Source organism: Olea europaea, unplaced genomic scaffold, assembly GCF_002742605.1.
Source record: "Olea europaea var. sylvestris unplaced genomic scaffold, O_europaea_v1 scaffold921, whole genome shotgun sequence".
Classification (NCBI taxonomy): Eukaryota; Viridiplantae; Streptophyta; class Magnoliopsida; order Lamiales; family Oleaceae; genus Olea; species Olea europaea.
This window is the reverse complement of record NW_019267693.1, coordinates 181,117-206,489: the sequence shown is the minus strand read 5'-3', so window position 1 is coordinate 206,489 and position 25,373 is coordinate 181,117. Positions and strand designations below refer to the sequence as shown.

Below are 25,373 nucleotides of genomic sequence, written 5' to 3'. Positions count from 1 at the left end.
AATTAATTTGATAATTTATGATTGTACAATGAGTTGTGACCAATAAATAATTTGTGACCTACAAAAATATATAATTTGCAACTAAATTTATATTTGTGACCTATAAAATTGTGTTTTTGTAACTATGAACTTGTGTGGTTTGTGACTAGTATGTGATCATAGTTATAAATGATGTTTATTGTGATCGCGATCCATTTAATAAATTAGAGATCACAAAATTTTATAAGACGTCACAAAATATGATCACCTAATTTCTCAAAAAATAATAATTTTAGAACCTGGGAGATCTATAAGAGTGATTGTGACAATTCAAAAATCAAGTTATCACATAATTTGTGACCTTAAATAAATGTTGTGACATATTGAAATTGAACAGGTCACAATATGCCACACAACTAGTGGATTATAATCACATACTTAGTCACAATCACATGAGATACAATTTAAGGGTCACAATCACATATAACGTCACAAATCAAATAATTAATAGGTCACATGTACTTTATAATTAGAAATTATACAATTAATCGATCACTATCACTAATTTTCCGTAGCACAAGTCAATTAACGGGTCACAATCACTAACATATCTATTAATTACAAATCACACCAATTTCATTAGGATTTCAACGCCGATCTCACCAACAAATCACAATTTCAATTATTCACAAACCACACCATTTTCCTCGACAGAAATTTAATCAGTTTCGTTTGAAATTTCTTCAGCTACAGCTTATATGTCAGATTACTTAATACAAAAATTTGCACCCCAAAAGAACAATTTAAAGTTTATTAAACAATAAAAAAGCAAACCAATATGTTGCCCAAATGCATATACATGCGATGGACAGAACATAGACAGACCTTATTTCCCAAATTGGATTTGATAAAACATTGCCAAATATGGTTCAATCATTTTCACTTGATTTTCGTCTCCAATGATCAATAGTCCTCCCATCAACCACAATTTCCAGTCTACAAAACTTATCCTTGTCAGTTTAGTTTGATTCTCTGATAAAAAAAAAATTCCACATGCAATTGTAGTGGTGGAGACAATGGGCGAAGGAGATTTAGGTTTGTTCAGGAGATTTCAATCAACCAACGACATTTTCGCTACCGCCAATGTTCGAATAAACTGAAAGGAGGCTTCAGAATCCCATGTTTTTAAAGCAGAACTAAGGGGGCTGAAGAAAGAAAAAGTGAAATTAGAAGTGGAAGAGGGTAGGTTCTGCAAATCAACGGCGAGAGGGCAATGAAAAAGGAAGACAAGAATGATTAATGACATCTGATTGAGAGGGTATGAGGTAATTTTGTCAGGAGATTCTCTCCGCTGAAAAATGCAAAAACTGGTAAAGGCATCAACGGAGAATGGAGTTTTTATTGTAACTATTCCTGAACTAGAGAGGCATTATTTTCAGCTGTGTAGAGAGATTATGGTCGATTGGGTTTCTATATTATTCATCACCTGGTTTTTGAAATATTTTTATAAGTTTCTTAAATATGAAATAATATACTTAATGTATTGTAATTATGTGTTTTTCCCATTTTTAATCCACATTTAACTCAATTTATTCCAAAACTTTTTATTTCTCATATTCATTTTCAACCAAACATTCATACAACAAAATATTTTGCACGTAAATTAAAAATTTGTCACTACTTTTTAATCACACATTCATTAAAAAATCACTATTCAAAATATTATTTTCCTCAATTTCTCTTTACAATAGCCATCAAACATGGGCTAAATAAAATGTCAGCCTATCAAATTTCAGAATATCATTTAAAATCACTAAACTTTTGCCAAAATCTCAATTGGGTATTTAGATAAAATTTCGTCACAGTCATTCCCAAATTGACGATATTTGTTCTATAATTGATCTACTACGTAGTCGCTATATAATATTTATACTCCTGTTTGGGAAAGATTTATGAACAATTTAATTTATGAATAAATAGAAATAAGTAATCGAAAAATAGATAATATTTGTGGATTTATTGGAACATGTGGTTGAAAATAAAACTTGACCATTTATGAATTATTTATAAATTTTATCACGAAAGCATGAATTGACACACTGATAAGTTGACATGCGACATAGTGATTAATGGAATATGTTGATATCAAATAAGCAACTTTTATCAACTTTGGGAACGACTTATTTGAAGTAGTGAATTTAAAAACTAAAGTGCGCAAGCCCAATTGAAAAATAATTTGAATTTTAATGATCTAATTCAAATATTTCTAAAAGTTTAATGACCGTAGATGAAATTTACCCTTATCCAGTATTTATCTTCTTCTACTTCCATTCGCACTCAAAAGTATTAATATTTAAAATTTTCAACAAAAAAAAAAATAAAATCACAATATTAAGCATTCTATGCATGAGTTTCTAACTAGTATGTAATCAAATGATACAATTACAAAATTCATTTTTTGAAAATTTCAGTCCATCTCTTAGAAACTCGTATTAAATCTAACTATTCCTAGTACTTAATTGAAAATAGTTGTGAACTTAAATGTTTCCTTTCAAAATCGGGGTGACAATGATCGAGTTGACCTAACTCAACTCTTAAACGTTCGAACTTGACTCAACTTTATAGATGAACGGAGTTCAACATGTATCCATAAGTCTCAATTCGACTCTTTAGTTCGTCAACCTCATGGGCCAGTCAAGTGATACATGAGCCCACAAATTGACTTGTATTTTTCATATAAAATTAATAAATAAGTAAAAAATACTGAATCCACGAACTCAAAACGAGTATGGCCCATCATATTGAGGATCGGACCTTAATGCCACCCGTATCTCAAAGGTCAATCGAGGCCAGATTTTACGTTAAGAGTGAACCGTCAACTGTCGGTTACTTCCGGTTAATTACAATTCCTTAAAGGCTTAAAACGTTGTCCTGGGGTACAATTCCGATGCCACTCGCGGCCACTGCACGCCACGTCAATTGACAAAAACCCTAGTTTTTTTCCAAAGTCGCATAAGAGAGCGAGTAGCTTTCATTAATGTACTTCCACGAGTAATCCAAATTTTTAAACAATTTATTACCCAAAAACGGCGCCACCGCCTGAAAAATCTACACACTGCTTGCGTTCATTTGCGAAAATAATTACTTTCTTGAAAAAAAATGCCCAATAGGCCATCTGTCTAATCACCATATCTATAGTAGCTGAAAAGTTCATTCATATAAACCCTAATTTTCTTCATCGTGAAACTGCAATTTCTAGTCTAAAAGAGGTTCTAAGAATCTTCCTGAAGAAAAAATGGCTTATAAAAATCTTGTTCCATGTATATAAGGTAGACTTCCTCTCTCCGCTCTGTAATTTTTACTGTTAGCAGTGATTATTTGTTAGTATATCTTGAACTTTTTGAACTTTATTTCTTGTTGCTCTGCTTTTTTTCCCCTGTTATATTTTCCCCTTTCCTTTCTGTGGGTTCTCGTGCGTTTATAATTTATTTGTTTTATTTTTTCTAGGAGTAAAAACTAGAAAAATTATTGTAAATTTTTAATTACTAATACCGTTATTTATATGGTTTCCTTTAGGGTTATTATCTCTACAGTGGTGATTGGAAGAATTATTGGAGAAGGGTTTTTGCTTGGCGTTTCGTAAATTTGGGTTTTCGATAGAAATGGCAACTTCTCTAGAAATTGAAGCTGCCAGAAAAATTCTTGCTGGTACTTCTGCAGAAATAACCGAGTCTTCTGGAGCGCAAATGGGCGTTTCTGATTCTAAACCGGAAGGGAAATGGGGACCTCGTTCTGAACCGGAAGGGAACCTGGTAAAGCAGGTTAGTTCTTCAGATTTGAACAGAGACGATTGTTCAGTTGCAGTTACCAAGCGCGTTGTTGAGACGGAAACTGTTGTGGAGACTAGTTTTGAGAAGTTGGAATCTGATATGGGTGTCGAGAAGGTTGAAGAAAATGAAGCTGAGAATATTAATAATATATCTAATGTTGACACGATTAATTCTGTTAATCTTGGAGTTTATGCTTTTGGTTCTTCTGGTGATGCTGGCAGGGAGAAAAGGTTTGAAAATAAAGACGGGGAGGGCTCCAGTGCAGAGAATGTTGTAGTTTTGGGTGGTGATTATGAACAATTGAATGGCTCTGTAACTGATATGGATAAAAATGCAGGACAAAATGGGGAAGAAGTGATGAAAGTGGGTGTTGATGGGAATACTGAAATTATGGTTGCTGATATTGAAAAAATTGAGAATGAAGAAAGATTTGTGGGTCAGGAGCATGGATTTCATGTAGGGGATATTGTTTGGGGTAAAATTAGGAGTCATCCATGGTGGCCTGGACAGATTCATAATCCATTGGATGCTTCTGAATTTGCTGAGAAGCATGCTCATTCTGGTCAGGCTGGTCGTCTCTTGGTGGGCTTTTTTGGGGATCATTCTTGTGCTTGGTGCTTGCCATCTCAGCTAATACCTTTTGTGGAGAACTTTGAAGAGACGTGGAAAGACAGTAGTTCTAAGAGCTTTCTCAATGCTGTTCAAAGGGCTGTTGATGAAGTTGGTAGACTTGTGGAATCAAAGATGACATGTAAATGTATACCCAAGAAGCGTAGAGTTGGACTTTCTCGGCCGCTGGTGGCAAATGTTGGAATTAAGGATGGAGTTCTTTCGCCAGAGGTTGATATTGGTAGGCTTTCAACTCCTACATATGAACCTGCAGAATTACTTGCAAGAGTGAGAAGCATTGCAGTAGCTGTTTCTGTTGGCAGTATGATAGAGTTTGCGGTTTTGAAGAGTTGGCTTTCTGCCTTTAATCGCTCAAAAGGTGGTGGGTGTTTGCCTGTATATTGTGAACCCCAAGAAATTGAAGGTCTGGAAGACAATAGTAAAAATGTCACTGAAAATAAAAGTAAGAATGTGGATGAGGTCATGATTGATTTTAGTGTTCCAATTGAAGTCCCTATTGGTGTACTTGAAGATGATTCCCCTGTTTCACCCACAAAAGGTACTGGGAATTCTGATGCTCCTTCAAATGGGAGGAAGCAGAAAAGTGTTGCTGAACTTATGAAAGAAAACCCAGAAGTTAAGCCCAAAATTAAGAAGAGAACTACTGTCACAGAAGGATCAGATTTGGGCAAGTCCAAATCTGCCAAGAAGAGGAAGGGTAATGACAGAGGCGTAGAGGATAGTGGCAATGGTGGAGCTTCCTCAACACGGAAGAAGATTGTTGGGAAGAGGAATGCTGCGATTTCTGAATCCTCCAAAATCTCAGAGAATAAGGTTTCGAACGCTGCAAGTGATGATGTGGGCATGGAGATGAAAAATGAAGAACCTTTGTTAAGCAGACCAAAGGAAAATATTGCTTTTGCTGAGGGATATGTCACTGGAGAAGCCGTAGAGGCATCTGAAACTGTATCTTCTCCAAGGGAAAGGAAGAAAAGCAAGTACCTATCTCCCCCTTACACAAACCTAAATTTGAGGGAAGGAAGCTCAAGCTTTAAGAAGCGATCAGAAGTTGAAACTGAGAAAATTACCAAGATAGCTCGTGTGGAAGATGTACCTGTGGAGAAAGTGCCTGACAAACAGCAGAAAGGGCTTGACATATCTGGTAATGTGAGCGAGCCAGGCGAGGATACAGAGAGGACGGCATTTACTTCTGCAGTGGATGTTGGTGTTAGTGATATGTTATCTGAGATTCAGTTTGCAGCTGTTGATCATGTTTACTTGACCAAGAAAAGTTATCTTGAAGTAGTCTCGAAATTTACTTCTGCATTCAGGAGTTCAATCTATTTACAGGGATCGAACTACAAAGTTTTTCATAAATGCCAATCAGGTCGGAAAAGAAAGTCACTGCACTCTCAGCGAGATAATCTAGAAAATGATCTTACTCAGAAAAAGGCCAGATCTTCTGAGCCGAAAAATGCCAAGGCCAGGAACCAAAAGCAAGTAGCGAAGTCTGATACAACCAGGCCCAAGAAATCTAATGGGATTTCTGGCTCAAAAACAAGCGCTGATAAAGCCAAGAGAAAAGCCTCAATAACGTCCCTCATTTTGACATTTTCCTCTGGATTCACTTTGCCATCGAAGGAGGATATTGTTCAGCTATTTGGTAGGTTTGGGAGTCTGAATGAAACAGAAACTTGTTTGGTGCCTGATTCTCATAGTGTGAAGGTTGTCTACATGAATGACCGTGATGCAAAAGTAGCCTTCAGATCCTCCATAAACCAAAGTCCGTTTGGCAGCACGAGTGTTAACTATACACTGCAGCATTCCTCGGCTGGTTCAACTCCTCATGGTTCTCGTACAAAGTTCTCATCTCCCGTTAAGCGAATCTCCGAGAAGCCGGACACATCCCAGCATGCAGATGGCGACTTGCCTGATGTTGGCATCATCAGGGAGAAACTTGAGACGATGGAAGCAATGCTGGAAAACTGCAGTGACAAAATTTCACCCGAGGACAAATCAAGCTTGAAGGATGAGCTTAAATCCCTCTTGGAGAAGGTAGAAACATCTGTGGAAAAGGTTAAAAGTGTGGTCGAGAATACATCTTCGCAGAAGGATAATTTTTAAGTATGATGAGGCTAGGTTAATCTACAGATTTGACCTGTTCGTGTAGCTTTTCGTTCATTAGTCTACTTTTGTCGTGAACTAATGCCATTTCTCTCTTGGGTTTCCTGTATGATAGTAGTTGGAGAATAAGAGTATTCTGCTAGTTTGACGCTTGTATTCGATTTATTTCACAAAAATTCTTCGCGGACCCATCTCTGAGTCTTCCAGTGATCCCGGCTAATAGCTCCCTATTCGGTTCATCGATTGGAAGTTTCTAGGAATAAATGTTATGAAATGCAGTTTGGCTGAAATGGCCCGTCTCAGCTTGCACGAGTCTCCAAGAAGGCTCGGGTTTTTGACAAAGCTAGAAATAGAAAAAATATCCCTTCAAAGATGCAAGGAGCATCTATTGCTACAGCTATTCCCATCTGCATCCAAAAGAGCAACATGAGTGCCATACTGTTCAAAGGACAGGGTGAGGGTTATAACAACATTCCATAATCAATGAGTCATCTGCAGATTCTTGATCTCTCTTGATTTTAACCCAAAATTGTCTTAATGTCAAGATCATCTTCTTCAATATGTGTGAAGGAATCAAGAACTTCCAGAATGGTGGAATTTTTTTTGTTGCTTAAATATCTTATCAGGAACTCTTGTTGAGTCGTGCATGTGTTTTTTGTCCATCATACCTTAAGAATTGGGGTGTGTTAGGCTAACAAATCTACTATTTTATACGTTGAGGACCCGCAAATTATGTACACCAAAATCTATAGGTCAGCTTATAAGTTAGATAAATTGGGAATTTTTAACTTACTGGGTTTATAAGCGGTAGGATTCACGCATCTTGTCGATCCCGAACTTATAAGATAGCAATTTTTTATTTTTTTTATTTTTTATTTTTTTTCCCTTTCATGCTCTTAGTTTTACGTGAAACATCATATCAAGACTAATGCCCTAAAAAACTTTGACGATATACAACTTTATGTACTTTAGTGCGATGTTAAGTTTTAAGTAAAAAGTTGCATTTAAGTCATAAAATTAACTCCCGGCAAATAAAGTGAAAGTAATAAGCCTGTAAATGAAAGTAATAAGCCTGTACTTTTAACTTTTTTCCTAAGTTTCGTCATTTATTCTAATGTGGTTAGAAGCAAAAAATTATATACTATTTGTAAGCTTGAGATTCAAATACTCAATAAGATCGTGCGTATATATATATATATAGTTCAATCACTTCCAAAATGTAGCAAGTTTTTGTCCTTTTCGTTGATGCGTTACACATCTCTTCACTTGTCATTTTTAAAATTCGTACGAGGCATATGCCGACGTTTGAGTACTTTTTCTCCTTTGTGATAGAGATGATTGATCATCGAAGTCGCGACAATTACGATCAAAGAATTTGAGTGCTGATGTAATTAAAAATTTACTTTGTGTGATCAATTCATTAGAGTCGTCGTCACCTTTCTAGATAAGTATTCATTGTTTTCTTTGTTTCTTAAACCTTAGAGGTACGGTTCTTACTAAAGAATACGATTGTAATTTATCAACCGCTCATAAAATTACCAAATTCTCCGACTTAGCTCCAATTGGTAATCCACCCTCCCTTACCAACTTGTAGAATGAGAGAGATAACTAAATCACAATATAATTGAAATCCCAATATTCGTATAAATACTTTGAATTTCGAGATATACACTTTCAACTGCTCAAATATCAATTTCTTTACGCTTTGCCTTCCCTATCGACCCCTGCGCTAGTGAGTTGAGATTTATCGCAAATCAGTTGATTCTATTACTTGCCGATCAGCAAAACGAAAACTTTTGCGTGTCAACGGACTTGGTCAAAAAGTTTTTTTAAGCTTAAACAAATTTCAACAAAATTATCCTTAGCATGAAGATGAATAATTCACAAATGAAAACAAAACATTAATGTATCCTTGTCTGGTAACAGTTCTTCTTTCTTTTGCCATTATCAAAGCTTGATTACAAAATTATAAGGTGGGAATTTTTTAGTTAACTAATCAGGATTAAGAATTTAAGCAAAAAGCAACTCCAAAATTAACTGTACAATTTACATACAACTTAGACAGAATCAAATTCTTCATTTCTGTACTAAATACTAGTAGACCCATACATCAAATTCAAATTCCAAGGCCAAAGGGTAAAATGGACATTTACTCTCATCCTTTGAGGCCCAAAAAAGAGAAAAAAATTTGATGTTTAAACTTTCTTAAGCAAGAAATAATTTTTCAAAAATCATATTTTCCCTAATTACCCTTAGTTTCACAAGGAATTCCAGTGAATGAAACCCTACCAAAACCCAAATGAAAAATTTCTTCATCCTCAAACCCCGCGCTAAAATTGTCCGGTAGCTCTTCCTCAGGTGATACAATTTCCAATACTGTTCCTCCATTTACCCGTCCCTTTCCAGAAATTCCAAATGTGTCCCCACAACAGTCGCTATAACTCCTTTCACATTTTCTTCTCTTCTCCTTTAACTGCCGGTTTTTTTTGCCCATGCCGAACCACTTCCGGCCGACCATCCACGGCACCTTGATAAACGCCAGTGCAAGAAGGTTCACGACGGCGCATGGACAGCAACAGACGGCGACACAATCGGCGATCACTCCGGCGGTGCAAGATTGACATGACTTCCCTGTGCACGTAATCTTATCTACCCCGTCGTCATCCTCCACTGCTTGGCGATTGCGGTGGCGGCGCATGGCAACATTTCTTGATGATCCCGGAGATGGGTTTTCATCCATTGGATCTCGCTTTCTTGAAAAACCTGCACACATTAATATACAGAGTTGAAAAATAAAAATATTTCTCCATGCAATTATTCTGTTAATTCAAAAAGAGGTATAGAAATAGAATACATGTATTTAAGTGAATTTCACCATAAGAGATATTCTGATAATGTGATGTTCTTTGAGAAAAGAAAAATGGCAGATTATAGCAAAGTAGGACAGAAAATAGACTCACCTGAGAACACTCAGACTCAGTCCCAGACTCAGAAAAATCGTCAGTTGCTTTAGTGCTTGCTTTTGTATCTCACTATTTATTTATTGTGCTCGCAATATAGAAAGTCGCATGGTGAAATATTTGCCAATTATTTACTCTTGACGATTTTGGAAAATTAGTACAAGACACAAGATATTTGATGATGATAATGCAACTAGTACCGCATTTGAGGTTGACTATTCAAATCGTCTTTTTTTAGACTCCTCTCGTCATCTTAGCGCTTTCGATAAAACACAAGGTTAGAAACCTAACTCCTCCGCTTGTTTGGGAACTTACAAACTTTTAACGACAATCCGTTCATTTTACTCTACGTCTTTTTAAATTCTTCATTACCTTAAGTTTATTGTGTCACTTTTACGAACAAGGATCTTCCTAAGATTGGTCTCTCTAGCTTTTTGCTCAGTGTGATTTTAGGTCCTCATACTTATATACAATCACTTTGACCCATAACTTCTCCTTACTTTTTAATCGCAAAGATAATTTTTCACTTCAAATAATCTCTCCCAAATAAAATCTAAATATGTGAATCTGGATCCCCATCTAATCATAACTATCAATTTTGATGTTAAAATTGATTGTCATATTAAGTTGAATCGGTAAGAATTTATAAGTAGTATGAAAATTTTATCCTCCATCTTTAGGTCGCACGTGATTTTATCATTTTGACAACTTCGATTGACGTGAAGATCCAAATTCACAAATTTAAGTACATTGAAAACCGTAACCACACAACATAAAAAAGTTGGTGACCCAACCTAAATATCCCATAAACATCAAAGACAAAAAGGTTTTATGTATGTAGAATGATATCAAAGGGCAAGAAAGTGAAAATTTGAGGTGATAGGAAATTTGACTAGACTGGACTATAATGAAATGGGTCTAAAAGAAAAAAAAGTGGGATTGAAGGGAATGTGAGAGACTTAACCAGACCAGACCATAGACAGAGACATAACACACAGAAACCAAATTGGTGAAAATCATGCTTTCATTGGAATGTCTTAAATTCTATCATTCTTCATGTCTTGCACACATATAAGCTTTTAGAACTGTTCTATAATTACATCTTCTGCACTGAATTGTCAGTGAATTGTTTTACAGCACCTAGATGTCAAATAATTACTGTGTACTTGATACATTTCTTTAGAGATGGTAGATGAATAGATAATTATCCATTTTTATGGCCTAGAGTTATGAAGCGTGACAAAAATAATGATCAAATGCACGATGATATTTCTTATTGCACGAGGAACAATAGGAACAAAATCTTGGATTGTAATGACTCGATCTTATGTCCAAGCTATTAAATCATATATACTATTCATTTTGAGAGAGTCTGTATCCATCTTACCATTTTATGACTTTCTATCACATTATCTATAATTCTAGCTCAAGACAACTGCTCGAATTATGAGGAATGCAATAAAACTTCGTGAGAATAAGATGTGTAAAGATTCTTCCAAAACAGACAGTACATATAATTTAATGGCTTGAGCACAGGCCCAATCGTTATTGGACTCTCGCCTGATTATCACTAGAACTAAATAAAAAACACTATCTATTAACAAGAAAGAGAATCGGGTTTACACTGAAATCGTATGGGATTCACTTATTTTAATCACACTTTCACTAAGGTGAAAATCACACAGAAATCTATAAGATCTTGTTGGTGGGTGGAGTGGGGGTAGGACAGGGAATCTATATTGACACATATATTTTAACTTGCTTATCGTAACAAGAAGATGAAATGAAATTAATAAAACTATTTCCCCCGCAACAATTTATGAGTAACCAAGATCTGTTTTCAATTTTATTTATTAATTAGAGAGAAAGAACAAATTCCAATGAGGGGATGGAGATTCCACATGGGGCGTCACGTTGATTAAAACTTGTGATTTCATGGGCTGGCCAGTCCTCGAGACTCGATCTTTTTATTTAATTTTTTTCAAGTTTTTCATCTGATGACTAGGATCCAATAAACGGACAAATCTTACATATTACTGTCAAAATAAGCCGAAAGCAACCATGGCTTTAATTCACTTTTAATAATGCTAATGTTAATTTATCTTAGTCATCTACTCGTGAAATATCAATAACCACGAGACAGGGTTTAAATAAGTCAAATTAAAAACTGCTTTTTGGAGCAAACTTTTAATCCAAAATAGATTAATTTCAACAGAAGAAACTAGAAAGTGTAATTTAAAGACTGAATTCGTATTAGTTAAGGATAAGTATATATGTACCGAGGGGTTACCCAATGGTGTACCAGTAGTAGGTAAAAAATTCGATACGTGTAGCATTGTTCATAGATAAACTAATATATATAAACAAAGAAGGCTAAAAGCAAAGAACCGATCAAGGAGAATGGGATGTACGGTGGAGATGTGGTTTGAAATGTAAAGGAATATTTTATGTTTCTTTTTCCTTGACAGATCTACAAATTCAAAGCAAATTATGGGATGCACGATCATATATAAATAAAAGTAATTACACTCAAACATAATTTAAGAAAAATTAACTTTTAACTTAAATGCAACTTTTCTAATTAGGGAGTAATCATTATCTTCTCACATTCTATGATAGTCCGGATGTCAAAGAATATCCCGAATCGTGCATCTACTCTGAACGCTACTTATTTACATTGAAAATAAGCGAAATTTTGGTGAAAAAGGAATGGCATTGGATCGTATAATGTTGCTGCTTAAAGTTTGAATCTCGACTTTATAGAAAGAAACATATAGATAACAATGCGCTTCATCGATTTTTTTGAAGATTTTCGAGATTTACGTACCTCAGCAGATGTTCACAGGGTTTCATTCAATGCCACTTGAGAATTCAGACAAATGCACTCGAAATATTCGATGTAGCCATGAATATGGAGATGCTAAGACTGATCTGTTTTCGGTCTGAAATTTGAGATTTGAGAGAAGTTCAACAAAGTTTTGAATGAGATGATATGTTATTATATATAATGAGTGGCATATTTGCACACAGGCACACACGTGGGTATGTGTGTGAATATGGTTTGTGGGCTTTGAACACGGTATATTTTAGTGAAGGACGATGCTCCACTGTCAGGTGGGGGTTTACAAACCCCCCCCCCCAACCCCCCACAAGCTCCTCACATACATAGGGGGAGTGGGCATTTTTGGGTATTTTTTTAATGCGTGGGTCCCCCACCTCATGTGTGAGACCTATACAAATCCTGTGAAATGGGGTTTGTACACCCAGTTTAATTTTTTAGGGTATTCTAAATCTTGACTACAGCAAAGCATTTTCTTGATATTAAAAAAAAAAAAGTTGAACCGCATTCTTGAGGGCCCCACGTTTTCGTCCCTAGAGCTTTGTGAGGGAGTTAAATCGCGGAATGTGTCCCAACAAATTGGGAAACAAGAGCTGTCTGTACACTGCGTCTACAAGGAATTCAATTTCATGTCTCAGGAATCGAACCCCCACACTACGGTTACCAGTAAGGCGTGAGATAACCACACTCCTACCTTTGCACCACTGGACTATGCTCCCGGGGCACATTTTCTTGATATTAAAATATATATATTGTAGTAACACTGCACTGAAGCATGGGTATTTGTAGAGGGAGTTTTATATGTTCCCAACGTCAGTGAATAAAGGAAAAGGAAAATGTTCCTCTTTTTCAACTCCCTCCTTAAACTCCACGATGTCGCACGTGAGTCTGAACAAACAGCCATTGATGAATGACGGAGGTACCTTGAGTGAAGTTTTCTTGCAGTAAATCTGCATCTGCACAATGTTGAACAAATTGGGTTACATATAAAAAAAATGATTTGGATAATTGAATTTTGTCACATTTCTCGGATTCCAAACATTAATTTCAATTGAACATTTATCATATTATTCACAGATTTGTTTCTTTGGGCCGATTTCAACCGCGAATTAATGGGTACTTAAAAGCCAGTAGACTCTCATAATGCCAGTGTAAAGGTACGGAATCCAAGGTATATTCGACTGCATAGCAAAACTTATAATAATAAATATCTGAAACGGTCGGAAAGTTTGGGGACCGGTTTGCAACGATCAGAAAGTTGCGGGACCGAATTCCATGAGAATAAAACTTCAGTGACCAAATTGAACAATCATACTAGTTCAGGGGTTGAATTAGAATTCACAGTACTGCCCAAAATTTAAGATAATCCACTAACGCTGTCCCATACTATTTTTTTCCCAAAAAAGTTGAATACAAATCCACAATAATAATCGGTATTACATTCATCATTCAAAACTTCACTAGGCATCTTTGATTTTAAGGATTTGACAGAAAGTACCTACTCTTTCGACTCTTGATCAAAGCCAATTTTGAACAATAATTTACCAGTTATTCATTAAAACATCTCCATGTTCTTGACATCAGCCGAAAAAGCTTCTGGTTTGACAATTCAAACCGAGCTCTGTTGCTACTTGACGCGCCCCCAATTATTGTGCTTGAGTTTATGCCCGTCTCTCTAGCCAAATTTTCAATCTCGTCTCCACTTCCTATTATTCGATCAAAGCAAATGTACCTCCCGGATGCTGTCTTTTTCATCCCCTCGAATACACATACATGTGCCTCTGCTAACCTATTTACATCAACAGATGCTAGCAAGCCATTCACGTACATTTCTTGAACACCTTTGAGATATGCAATTGTAGATGTTGGACTACGATGGTAGAAATCTGGTCCGGTGATAAGCCCGGGACAAACGGTCGCAAGTTTAACACCGCTCTCCTTGGCAACTTTCCAAGCAGATTTTTCTGCCCTCAACTTTCCCAAAGCATACCAGAGCTGAAAAGTCCAGAGAAAATTTAATTAGACTACATTATATCTCACTAATTTCGCTTACAATTTGTGATTTATCAGATCATGCACTGGAAAACTAGCTTAGTTTTCGAGCAATTGCCTTTTTGTTTTGGCAGACGGATTCATCACTCCAGCAGCTATGGTCAATTACGGAAGGGAGTCCGTTACAAGAGTTATCTCGCCAAATGCAGGTCAAAAGTGAGGATGTGAGTACGCAATGTCTAACTGAAGGTGTAACCCCACAAGCCTTCACAACATTTTTACTTGCACTCACTTCAATCTCAGCCATGGCTTTCTGGAAAACATTAAATTTTTGTAATGACTTCGTTCCTCAAAAAGGGAGTAAAACTAATTGCAGGTATGAAATGGTTCATTCACTTCCAAAATAAAAAATTTACAATGTCAAAATTGGAGTAATCTATAACACTGAATATGCTTCAAACACTCCAACACTGGTTACATTTGTAATGCTACAGTATTATGTACATCTATGATGCACTGACAAGGATAACGGATACACGCAATTTTTCAAAATGTTCTGACACCACATGTTACCGACACGTTTATTAAAGAATTTATATAGGCCCCGTTTGAACTACATTAATATAAAAATGAGAATGAAAAATATACAAGAAATAGATTTTTAAATATGATGGCTCGATATGATGGATAACGGTCATATTTTTCATTTTAATGAGTGAATAACAGGAAACAAACAGGGGCTTAATGTAAATTTAATTTTATACTTTTTATTAATTTTTTTTGCTGAAATCTTTTAAATATAAGTACATATCTGTTATTTAATAATACTTTTGAGTTAAAATTATATGATATTTCTTATAAAAAAATGAAAAATGATCATGGTAGAGTGTCAGTATCTGACACGTGTTGAACGCAGATACGCTACCTTAGTTGAAGTGTCCATGCAATAAAGATTTACATGTTGAAGAAGCCATATAGCGAAGTTGCATATCTATCTTAATTACCTATAGCAGAGTTGCATATCTATCCTAATTACCACTAATATTATCCTGAATGACATCCGACAAGTACCGTAACTTTCCTTAGTCCATCTTGTAATCTGTTATCTCATCTCTGGGAGTCGACATACTTTTGTACTAAAACATTTCACCAAACAGCTTACACTATAGGAGAAGGAGAACCTAATTTGTTTTTATTTTCTCTCCAACAAGAATCCTCATTAAATACTTTACACGTCAAATTTTCAAAATCGACACCTTTGCTTGCTCAGTATCATATTAACCATCTTATATATCCTTCTTATGTAAAAATTCAAATTTATAGTCTTATTTGGATACCAATAGAATAAAATTGTGTCAACAACTCAACACAAAACCCTCTCCAAGTACAGTATGATACGGATATTTGTAGTTGTGTTTGTAATTGGAATAAAAAAATGATAAGAAACAGAGAACTTTCTACCTATTGTCATCAAATAGGAATATGCTACAGAGTGTTCAGGCTTTCAAATTATGACCTTAACCTCACTTTGATTAACAAAATCACATCGTATGAGACCATTTGAGTTATAATTAAAGCAGCAATCTATGTCTCTATAATAATTCAATGATTAGAAGTGAGACATTTCATTCAATTCCACAAAAAAGGGGAATGCATTAAGACTGACTGGCAAGCTGTCGAGGGGAGAAAATGAAAGGACGAAAGGAACGCTACTCACCGAATAGCCAGATAACCCAGCAGGGTCGATAAAGCCAGCAGTGTGGAACACGCCACGGCAACCATCAAACGCATTGGCCAAGCTTTCAATTTCATTCAGCTTAGCCATGACTATTTCAATAATACTATTGGTAAGTCTCATTTCACCTGATATTTCCATCTGCCTCAGCTTCTCCACATCTTCTGCATTTCCAATTCAACACTAATAATATGTTATACCACAATGGAGAGAAATCTCAGAAAAGGAAAAAATTGTAATCTGCATTCAGTAAATCCTAAAACGTAAAATCTAGAGTTATTTTTCAAAAAGAAATCTCAATGGTTGTAGTCCAGAAAACTTGTAAAGCATACTAATGAAAAGCAGATGTTTGACCCATCTTTCTGCACGCATGAATTAAGCAAGTTTTGATGTTGCAAATTATTAAAAAAATCACTAATAAATTAAATTAAATATTTTTCATGAAATTATGAATTTGAACATGTAAAGAGATGTGTATTTAAGCATGAATCACACTCAAACGTGGGTACCACCGGCTGGAAAAATTAATAAACTAAGACCCCTAGTTATACAAAACAGCCAAAAATTGCCAAACCAATGGGCGATGGACCAAAAATAACTCTTTCTAGAAGGTTACGAGAAAGAGAAAATTAAATAAAATTTAGAACCAAGACGCTCATAAAATCTAATAAAACTTTAAAAAAAATAAAAAAATCAATCACTGGTAATTTAAAAATTAATTAAGAACTATTCAACACCTCAAAATTTTGATTTCGAATTTTGGCATAATTTACAAGAAATTACGGACCAAAAAATCCACCGAATGCAGATAAACGTAAAAAATCAATGAATGGAAGAAATAAGTGAAGTCCTTAGAAGTTAGAACCAGACCCTCATTATCAACAATGATCCGCACGGAGTAACCACGGACAAGAAGCTGGTTCACAATAGCAATACCGAGGTACGAAACGCCGCTGGTGACACACACTAACTTCTCCAGTACGTCTTCGTTTCCAGCTCCGGAGATCACAGGAACATTGTCTCTCAAATCGTCACCGTCCTTTCTCCGGTGACCAGCGGCACAAGACAGCAGCATACGGCGGAACTCTTCTATCTCCGCATTATCTGTCTCGTGCAATCGCAAAATCCCCATTGAAGAAGCTTGGAGCAGTACGTGAAGTTTGCTACTAGGAGGTTAAGTAGGAATGGTATTCGGTCATCATACCTTATACGCCTCGTCTTTTATGCTTGTTGACGGCTCAAGATGGCTTGACTTGACTTGACTTGGCTTGGCTTGGCTTGGCATCTGTTAAGTTTTTTGTTTTCTTTTTAATTCATTTGCTATTTTTAATCAATGTAAATTTTCGTTGTAAGACCCAATCGACAGGCTGCTGCAGCTGCTCTACCTCATCTATCATGTTTATTTAAAGGGAGAAATGTAGTTGGGGTCTCAAACCTTTCGAATTATTGAAAATTATATTCAAACCTTTCAATTTTACACCCTTAGTACCATACATTTTATTTTGATTGAAGCTAGAGGACAAGTGGACGAATCAGCCCAAAAAAATCAATTTAACCATATTTTGATTAATACTAGAAGGGTAAAATTATAATTTTATATTTTTCTAATAAAAATGGGAAAAAAAAAGGATTTATAATTGTTTATCTTCTCCCCCACCCACCCCTCAAACAAACCAAAATCCATCCGATTTAGCCACTGTCATTGCCAACTGCTCCCTCCATCCAGAAAGAGTAACACTAGAAGATGAAATACCAATAACCAAGCAGTAACAAAATGATAAATCTACTAGTACATAATTTTGGGGCCATAAGGGTGTCCATACACTCACATGAGGTGAAGTTCATGTGAGAGTGACCCCCACCCGTATGAGTGTATGGACATCATTATAGATCCAAAATTATACACCACAAGCACAACGCATAACAAAATGAGAAAAGACGGCTGATTTCTTATTCTGGGATTCAAGATTTGCAGATGAAACACAGCTTTCTTTGTAATTCTTTTCAACAAATAGCATATTTGATTTTTATTGTGTAATTTCCAATGCAAATCTTGGTGTATAGAGGTCAAGGACTTGGTAAAAAGTTGTTAGACTGTAGTGAATAGTCAAATAACTGCTAGCCACTTCTTGAAGCCTTAGAATACTAGTTTCTCCTTATTTGAGTGAAGAGGATGAAGGAAGATTGGATCTCATCATGGGAGAACTTCATGAAGGATCAAATTGAAACAAAGGTTTGATGCAATTGCAAAAGTAGAATTGTTTGACATATGTCCAAAGATGAAAACTAGTTAAAAAGAACAATTTTGGTTCATTAATATCTACTAAATCATTCTTTTCTTGATCGAGAGAGTGGTTATCGACGGTGGCGATGGTAGATGAATTTTGGTTCATTAATATCTACTAAATCATTCTTTTCTTGATCGAGAGAGTGGTTATCGACGGTGGCGATGGTAGATGAATTTTGGTTCATTAATATCTACTAAATCATTCTTTTCTTGATCGAGAGAGTGGTTATCGACGGTGGCGATGGTAGATGAATTTTGGTTCATTAATATCTACTAAATCATTCTTTTCTTGATCGAGAGAGTGGTTATCGACGGTGGCGATGGTAGATGAATTTTGGTTTGATTGAATGTTAGGGATGGGGTGAGGAAGAATCCTCAATCATTTTTCTTCTTTCTTTCTTTTTGTAATTACTTAATTGAGGAAAATATAAAATTAAGATTTTGTCCTTTTAAAATCAATCAAAATGAGGTCAAATTTGATTTTTTTTTTTTTTATTAATTAACGATCAAATTGACGAATTCCGTCTACCGTCTCTGTCTCAAGCATCTAATTATATTTTCCAATTAAAATGAAATATTACTACAGAAATGAAATTATACATCTAGAATATTCATAAGAAGACATGATCCCAAATCGATACTTGACATGTATGCCCTCCAGCTACAATCGAAATGAAAGGTTTGGGACTGTATGTGTAAAAATGAAATCTATGAATATGGTTTGCAACAATATGAAAAGTTTGAGACACCAACGGCAATTCTCCGTTATTAAAATTAAATAATTTAACCACAAATTATTTATATCGGCTCAGATAAAGAAAAGATGGCTGGGGCTTGATTTATAAGCGGCTAAGAAAAGTGAGAAAATCAATGTGGACCAGACCACGTGTTGAATGACAGGTGTCTGGCTCAGCCTGTAGCATTAGGGTGGCTGGTGGTTGATGGAAACCCATCGCTAAAGTCACAACCGGTGATTTTTGCTCTATCACCCACCGTATAACCTACTAAATTTCTTGATCTGGCGATTGCAGACCGTTCATCAATCTTGTTAAGTCCAGATAACAAGAGATTTTGCGCGACCACGGGAAGTACGTTGTACAGCAAGACCCCATTTTATTTGTTTGAGCACCGTTCTTTCGTGAAAATGAATTTTGAAATGGTGTGTCGATGAAAAATATGCAGTTAAAAAATAAAGAAAAATCTTAATATTTTGTATAATACCATTTTATTAAAAAATAAGTGGTTAAATGATGTCAAAATGCTATGTAAGAATTTTTTTATTTTTATTTTTTTTCGAAGAATGGGCTGAAATGTACTTTTCTTTCTTTCTCGTTCTGTTACGCTAGTTGGAATTTTTCTATTCATTTATTAAACACAGGTGACGATTTTAAGAAACCATGAAAAGATTATGATACATAAAATGCGATATTTGCCACCCCACGGGAAAGGCAATGCTAGTTGATTTTGTGTTGAAAAAAAGATCCACGTTAATTATAAGTTCACCTCAAATATTTGTAGCTTGTAGTGTTAGGCCCTGTTTAATCCACATTATTTGAAATATATATATATATATATATATATATTTTTTTTAAATAGTAATTTGACATTATTTCAACCACATATTCTTCAATACATTATCTAAAAATACATTTTTATGAAAATAATGTGGCTCAAACATGGGTTTAAAGAAATTAATCGTCTATTAAGTTACGTTAATCTACGTGTAGAAAATGAGAGTCTCCTCCTAAGTGCTAAAAAAGTAACAAGGTGCATTTAAACATGTACTTTCTCACAAGAATCACTTACCAAAATTTAAATCACATACACAATTATATAAGTTAATACTTACACGTCTTAAATTCGAATCAAGCAGTTCATTTTTTATAAGAAATGAAAATGATTTTGTCCAATTATCCATTGTACAAACTTGGAATCTCACACTCCGTTCCATCCCCATCCCCATCCCCATCCCCGCTTATGCGGGGCCAGGAGAACCCTGACCCGTTTATTTCCAGTTTATGGGAGTGGTTCACAATGTTTATTCAATTGAAAGTGGCTCTTCCATTTCAGAAAGGTCGTTTCACGTACCAACATCGTGGCCCTTTGCTTAAAAGAATGAAAACTACTCGACAATTACATATTGACACATAAAACATTGGGCGATGCTTGTTGAGTTGTGTCACAGGCGGGGAGTTGTTCAAGTGGTATTCCCCTAAAATTGCCAGCCATTTTTTAGGAATATGAGTTTTTAAATAGTAAATTTTCAAACGTGTAATTAGCAAAAAATAAGAAAAAATTTTGAATTTACGTGAAAAATAAAATATTTTAAGAATGTGTATTTGAAAATGAGTCTGAGAAAAAATGATAACCAAACAGGGCATAAGTAGCTTTTTCTTACGTGTAAACTTATCAACGGTGAAGAACAGGCAGTCAATTCAGGATCACGCAAGATCGTATCATCAATTTCGATTTTACTTGTTCAATGTGTTACTGATGTTTCCTCAATCCTCATAACTATCCCGTGGTTTCGAGTCCAACTCACCAGATTTACAATAAAAAAGGCAACGTCACCTTACAATAAATAAAATTTTAATATTTATCTTTAAAGCTATGAGTCGACCACCTTAACAAAGGTGCCATAACAAGGCAGTGCCACCTTATAATGTACAATAATTACAAATTGTTTTATCCAATTTCAAAACGCGACGCCTATTTGTTCACCCTTGAAGAGCGGCAACTCAGAAAATTGGCTTTAAAATCACATCTGCTGCACAAAATCTCAACCCACACCTCTCCTATCTCTAGGACAAATAAGGCTAATGAAGCTCTTTTCCCTTGTGGGAGATAGAAGTAGGAGAAATACCTCGATAGCTGGTATATATTGTCACGCAGCCTGCTTTCTTGCGTTTGAGCTTCAATAGCTATCATGTATTTTCGTCCTTCTTGAGCAGCGATTCTAATTTCCTTTCCAACTGAAAACCATAGAACATGGAATTTGTTAAAAAAAAAAAAAAAAAAAGGGGGTAGCAAGAAGAAACCTTATGTTATAAGGAAGCTTTTAAATTTAATTCTGTAACCGCACTGTTCAGTACAAAGCTTTATAAATAGTTTAATTTATAAATTGATAGAAACGAGTAATGGACAAGTTAATAGTACTTGTGGGTCCATAGTACAACTTGAATAACTTAAATAAGTTGGAAATAAAATAAAAATAAAAATAAAAAAAGAAAAGAAAATACTCATACCTGCGCAACATCATTTACTCCTGCCTCAGAGAACTCATTAGGATTGCCTGCACCAAGAAAAAATCGTCCATGATGAGATGCACGAAAGGCAAAATATTGCTCACCACCTCCACCACACACACAAAATGAATAGAAAAAAGAAAACATGTCACGATGAAAATAGAGAAACGTGTGAAGAGGAATGGAAGATTTGCTAATGAAAAAGGAAATATGACTTGCTAGTTTGCTCATTGGTTGGATAGGAAAATGCGAGTTGTACATTCTGCACTTCAGCAAATTCGCTATTATCAACACGTACGCTTTCCTGATAGATGAATAAGCAAGAAACTTTTACTCTGTACAGATTAGCAAATCTTCCATTCATATCCCCCGGAAAAAGTAGTAAAAATGGTGAAAATAATTTTTTGTCTCAGATAAAGCATATGCGACAGTACCAGAGGTTTGCTCCACAAACTTGATCAATTTAATTATCTCTTCCTGGTAAGAACAGAGAGCAAATAAGAATCGTGATTGTAGGGCAGGTCTGGTCAAGATAAGCAACACTGACGCTGGATCACTTACTCTTTGCATAGTGTTCTGCTGCAGGATACATTGCAACGATGGAAGAACTGAAGCAGCCTCAAGGATTGGGTTCATCGGGCTTGTGGAACCTCCAGTATTTGTATTAAAGAAACAGTTCGAGGAACCCTGAATACGAGAAAGAAAAGCCAATGGTTATAAAGCCATTGCCCAAAAAATAGAAAGCTAAGTTTCACACTTTTTATTGAAGACAAGCTAGGCAAGGGCAAAATATCTAGAGGAGGAAAAGTATCTCAGGATCAAACATAAGAATTCTACTCATCTTGATTCTTTAGTTAGTCAACCTTGAAGCAAGAAATTATTCGAGGACTCAAATTATTCAAAGACCATTTGATTATATTTAATGAACAATATACACCAAGATGAAAAGGGAAATTGCAACCACGGTACCAAACATTTCGTTTATTAGCAGAGTTTACCCAAACCTTTCATTTGTGTCGTCATGAGTACCAAACCTTCAAAAAAATTGCAACACAAGTCCAAAATGATAATTTCCATTAGTTTGACTACCAAAACCGTCAATTGACTCCTAAAATAAAAAACTTTATTATTTTCCTCAAATCAGACAAGGGCATTTTGGATTAAAAACACATTTTCCCTATTCATCAAAAAAAAAAAAACAAAAAAAAAATAAATAAATAAAGTCACAACCCATCCCCATCTCCTTCCCAAAAATCAAAACCACTCCACCAAACCATCACAGCCATCGTCGGCAGCAACCACTACCCACCCAACACCAGCATCACCGCCCATTCATCAACCATTTCTTTAACAAATTTGGCAAACAATGAATGAAAATGGGCACTCCGCTCTGTAACAAATCGTTTAACCAAAACCATTTTTCCTCTTCGTTCATTTTTTCCCATTTCATCTTCAAATCCTCTGATTTCAATCCCATGAAATTGCACAATTCCGTGAACAATACTCCCCCGCTTTTCTTTAAGGCTTCTTCTCCTTGGAACAAGTGGGTGTTCAATTTACTGTTTTCTAGTTCTATTGCCAGCATTTTGTCGTTACTTATTTCTTTGTTGGTGCATTTGATTTTGAGGTTTTTATGCAGGTTTAAATTGAATTTGGTGAAATAGGTGGCGGCAGCAGTAGAAGGTAATAGGTGCATGTGCAAATTTGTAGGATGTGGGTGAAGTTTTATGAAAAGGAGGTGAAATCTTAGAGCCATTTTTTAAGTCGGATTGGTGGATTGTATGAATTTTGAGGAAGATTATGTTGTTAGATTGTGGGGAATTTGTGGATTGAAAGTGATGCGTGGGTTTTGTGGAGCTTAAGGTTTTGTGAGAAATGGGAGGTGGTGATGCCGGTGTTGGTTGGGTAGTGATGGCTGCCAGCGGCAGCTGTGGTGGTTGGGTGGAGTGGTTTTGACTTTACGGAAGGAGATGGAGAGGGGTTGTGGCTTTATTTATTTTTTTATATATTTTTTATTTAATTGGGAAAATGTGTTTTATCCACAATGCCACGTCTTATTTGGGAAAATAATAAAGTTTATTATTTTGGATGTCAACTGACGGTTTTGGTAGTCAAACTAATGGAAATCGTTATTTTGGACTTGAGCTGCAAATTTTTTGAAGGTTTGGTACTCACGGTGGCACAAATGAAAGATTTGGACAAACTCTGTTAATAAATAAAAGGTTTGGTATCATGGCAGCAATTTTCCCTTTAATGAAATTAGTAAACCTTGAAGCAAGAGATTATTCAAGGACTCAAATTATTCAAAGACCATTTGATTATGTTTAATGAACAATATGCACCAAGTAATACAATGAGATAGTGTTCTGAAAAAGATGAGAGACGAGAAGAAAGGAAATAAACTAGAAGTGGGAACAAGAATCCATGAACACAGACAATTTTGAATCACCTAATTGACGAGTCTAAATAACATACGACTCAAAACATACCTTGGGGCTCAGATCTGCTGAAGTGACTTTAAAACGTCCCCTACGTTGGACTACAGCACCTTCAGATACATCTTCCCCTAAAATGAAGATAAAACATTCGGTGAACAAAGGAAATAAATATAGTATAGTTACAAAAAAAAAGGCGTTCAGAACCATCTAGATGAGTAAACAATATGGTATTCATAGTCTAAAAAGCATTACCAGCTGTAGAAGTACTGAAATCTTTCTTTGGACGAAACTGTATTGGACCGCTGTAACTCCGCTCACTTGGATATCTTGGTCGCAGATGTTCCCTTCATATTAATCAAAATTATACCATCACATTTCTAACACAGTATTTTCACAAAATCAAGGAAGAAGCAGCCAAAACTAACTTGGGAAATATATTATAAAATACAAACAAATACTATTCGGCAGTATCTTATTGGAAATGGCCAAAATCACCTCATCATACTCATAAACACCACACATGAGGATATTATGAGACACACTTTATTCTTGCATCAAAATCACCATAGCAAATGGACCTGATGCCCACCTGTTATAACGTGGGCCAAGGAGCCAATACCAATCTTTTCTCTGCTTAGTGATAGACGTAATTCCTCTACCATCAATGTGTCAAGTACACACACCGAGGGGAAGGGGGGAGCTGCTATTCAGCAAGTGCATGCAATCTAGAAGCAAGAAAAAATTTCATAGGATGTATCCATTCAAATGATTCATTTAGTCACACTACTGAATTGAAGCAGAATGGGTAATGATTATGGGTTCTAATTGGCTTCCGATTTTCTTAAACCAAAAGGTTAAGAGGATCCAACACATTGACGCACCAAATCCAAATCCCACAAAATAGGGGCTTCAGTTTTATTCTTACTCCGTGGGGGTATGTGAACTTCACTATTCTAAGGTCTTGTAAAAGATAGCTAGCCATCTCAACATTTCAAAACCTAAGAAACTTGTTTAATCCGTCCTAGTATTATATGTATGGGTCAAATTCGCAAAAAAAAAAATAATAATAAAATAAAATAAAATAAAATAAAATTCTGATAAAGTAGGTAGACACCATCCAATTGGCTTCCGATTTTCTTAAACCAAAAGGCTAAAAAATCCAGCTCATGGACACACCATGTACAAAACCCACAAAAAACGGGGCTTCACTTTTATTCTTACTCTTTCTGGGCAATGTAAACTTCAGTATTCTAACATCTTGGAACGGACAGCTTGCTATCTTAGAATTTCAAAACCTAAGAAATTTGTTTGTCCACCCCCCCCCCCCCCCCCCAC

The 25,373-nt window shown here is 35.6% G+C and overlaps 4 protein-coding genes across 7 annotated transcripts in view; 1 reads left to right on the top strand and 3 right to left on the bottom strand.

Moving 5' to 3' along the window:
* The first annotated feature begins 3,080 nt into the window (after nucleotides 1-3,080).
* LOC111392351 lies at nucleotides 3,081-7,157 on the top strand. Its single transcript, XM_023017686.1, has 2 exons — nucleotides 3,081-3,308; nucleotides 3,556-7,157. Exon 2 carries the CDS (start codon nucleotides 3,642-3,644, stop codon nucleotides 6,540-6,542), a length of 2,901 nt encoding a protein of 966 aa, XP_022873454.1. The 5' UTR covers nucleotides 3,081-3,308; nucleotides 3,556-3,641; the 3' UTR covers nucleotides 6,543-7,157.
* A 1,440-nt stretch (nucleotides 7,158-8,597) lies between these two features.
* LOC111392332 lies at nucleotides 8,598-13,343 on the bottom strand. Of its 2 annotated transcripts, none has more exons than XM_023017656.1 (2): nucleotides 12,330-13,343; nucleotides 8,598-9,305 (listed from the first exon to the last, which is right to left on the bottom strand). In XM_023017656.1, exon 2 carries the CDS (start codon nucleotides 9,280-9,282, stop codon nucleotides 8,785-8,787), a length of 498 nt encoding a protein of 165 aa, XP_022873424.1. In that variant the 5' UTR covers nucleotides 9,283-9,305; nucleotides 12,330-13,343; the 3' UTR covers nucleotides 8,598-8,784. The 2 variants fall into 2 exon arrangements, with proteins under 2 accessions (XP_022873424.1, XP_022873425.1); XM_023017657.1 differs by lacking the exon at nucleotides 12,330-13,343 and adding an exon at nucleotides 9,503-9,562.
* Nucleotides 13,344-13,629: 286 nt separating this feature from the next.
* LOC111392331 (cinnamoyl-CoA reductase-like SNL6) lies at nucleotides 13,630-17,215 on the bottom strand. The gene is made up of 4 exons (XM_023017655.1): nucleotides 16,939-17,215; nucleotides 16,051-16,232; nucleotides 14,452-14,646; nucleotides 13,630-14,336 (listed from the first exon to the last, which is right to left on the bottom strand). The coding sequence occupies exons 1-4, from the start codon at nucleotides 17,198-17,200 to the stop codon at nucleotides 13,890-13,892; spliced, it is 1,086 nt and encodes a 361-aa protein (XP_022873423.1). The 5' UTR covers nucleotides 17,201-17,215; the 3' UTR covers nucleotides 13,630-13,889.
* A 4,326-nt stretch (nucleotides 17,216-21,541) lies between these two features.
* The window catches only part of LOC111392347 (serine/threonine-protein kinase BLUS1-like), an 11,003-nt gene continuing 7,171 nt past the window's right edge, over nucleotides 21,542-25,373 (bottom strand). For 2 of the 3 annotated variants that reach the window (XM_023017680.1, XM_023017681.1), the window contains 5 exons: nucleotides 24,291-24,382; nucleotides 24,090-24,166; nucleotides 22,162-22,287; nucleotides 22,035-22,077; nucleotides 21,542-21,647 (listed from right to left, as the gene is read on the bottom strand). In XM_023017680.1, coding sequence (XP_022873448.1) covers nucleotides 21,595-21,647; nucleotides 22,035-22,077; nucleotides 22,162-22,287; nucleotides 24,090-24,166; nucleotides 24,291-24,382 — 391 coding nt within the window. In that variant the 3' untranslated portion in view covers nucleotides 21,542-21,594. Of the gene's footprint in view, nucleotides 21,648-21,819; nucleotides 21,905-22,034; nucleotides 22,078-22,161; nucleotides 22,288-24,089; nucleotides 24,167-24,290; nucleotides 24,383-25,373 lie in introns of all 3 variants that reach the window. The other variant, XR_002702249.1, reaches the window with a different exon arrangement.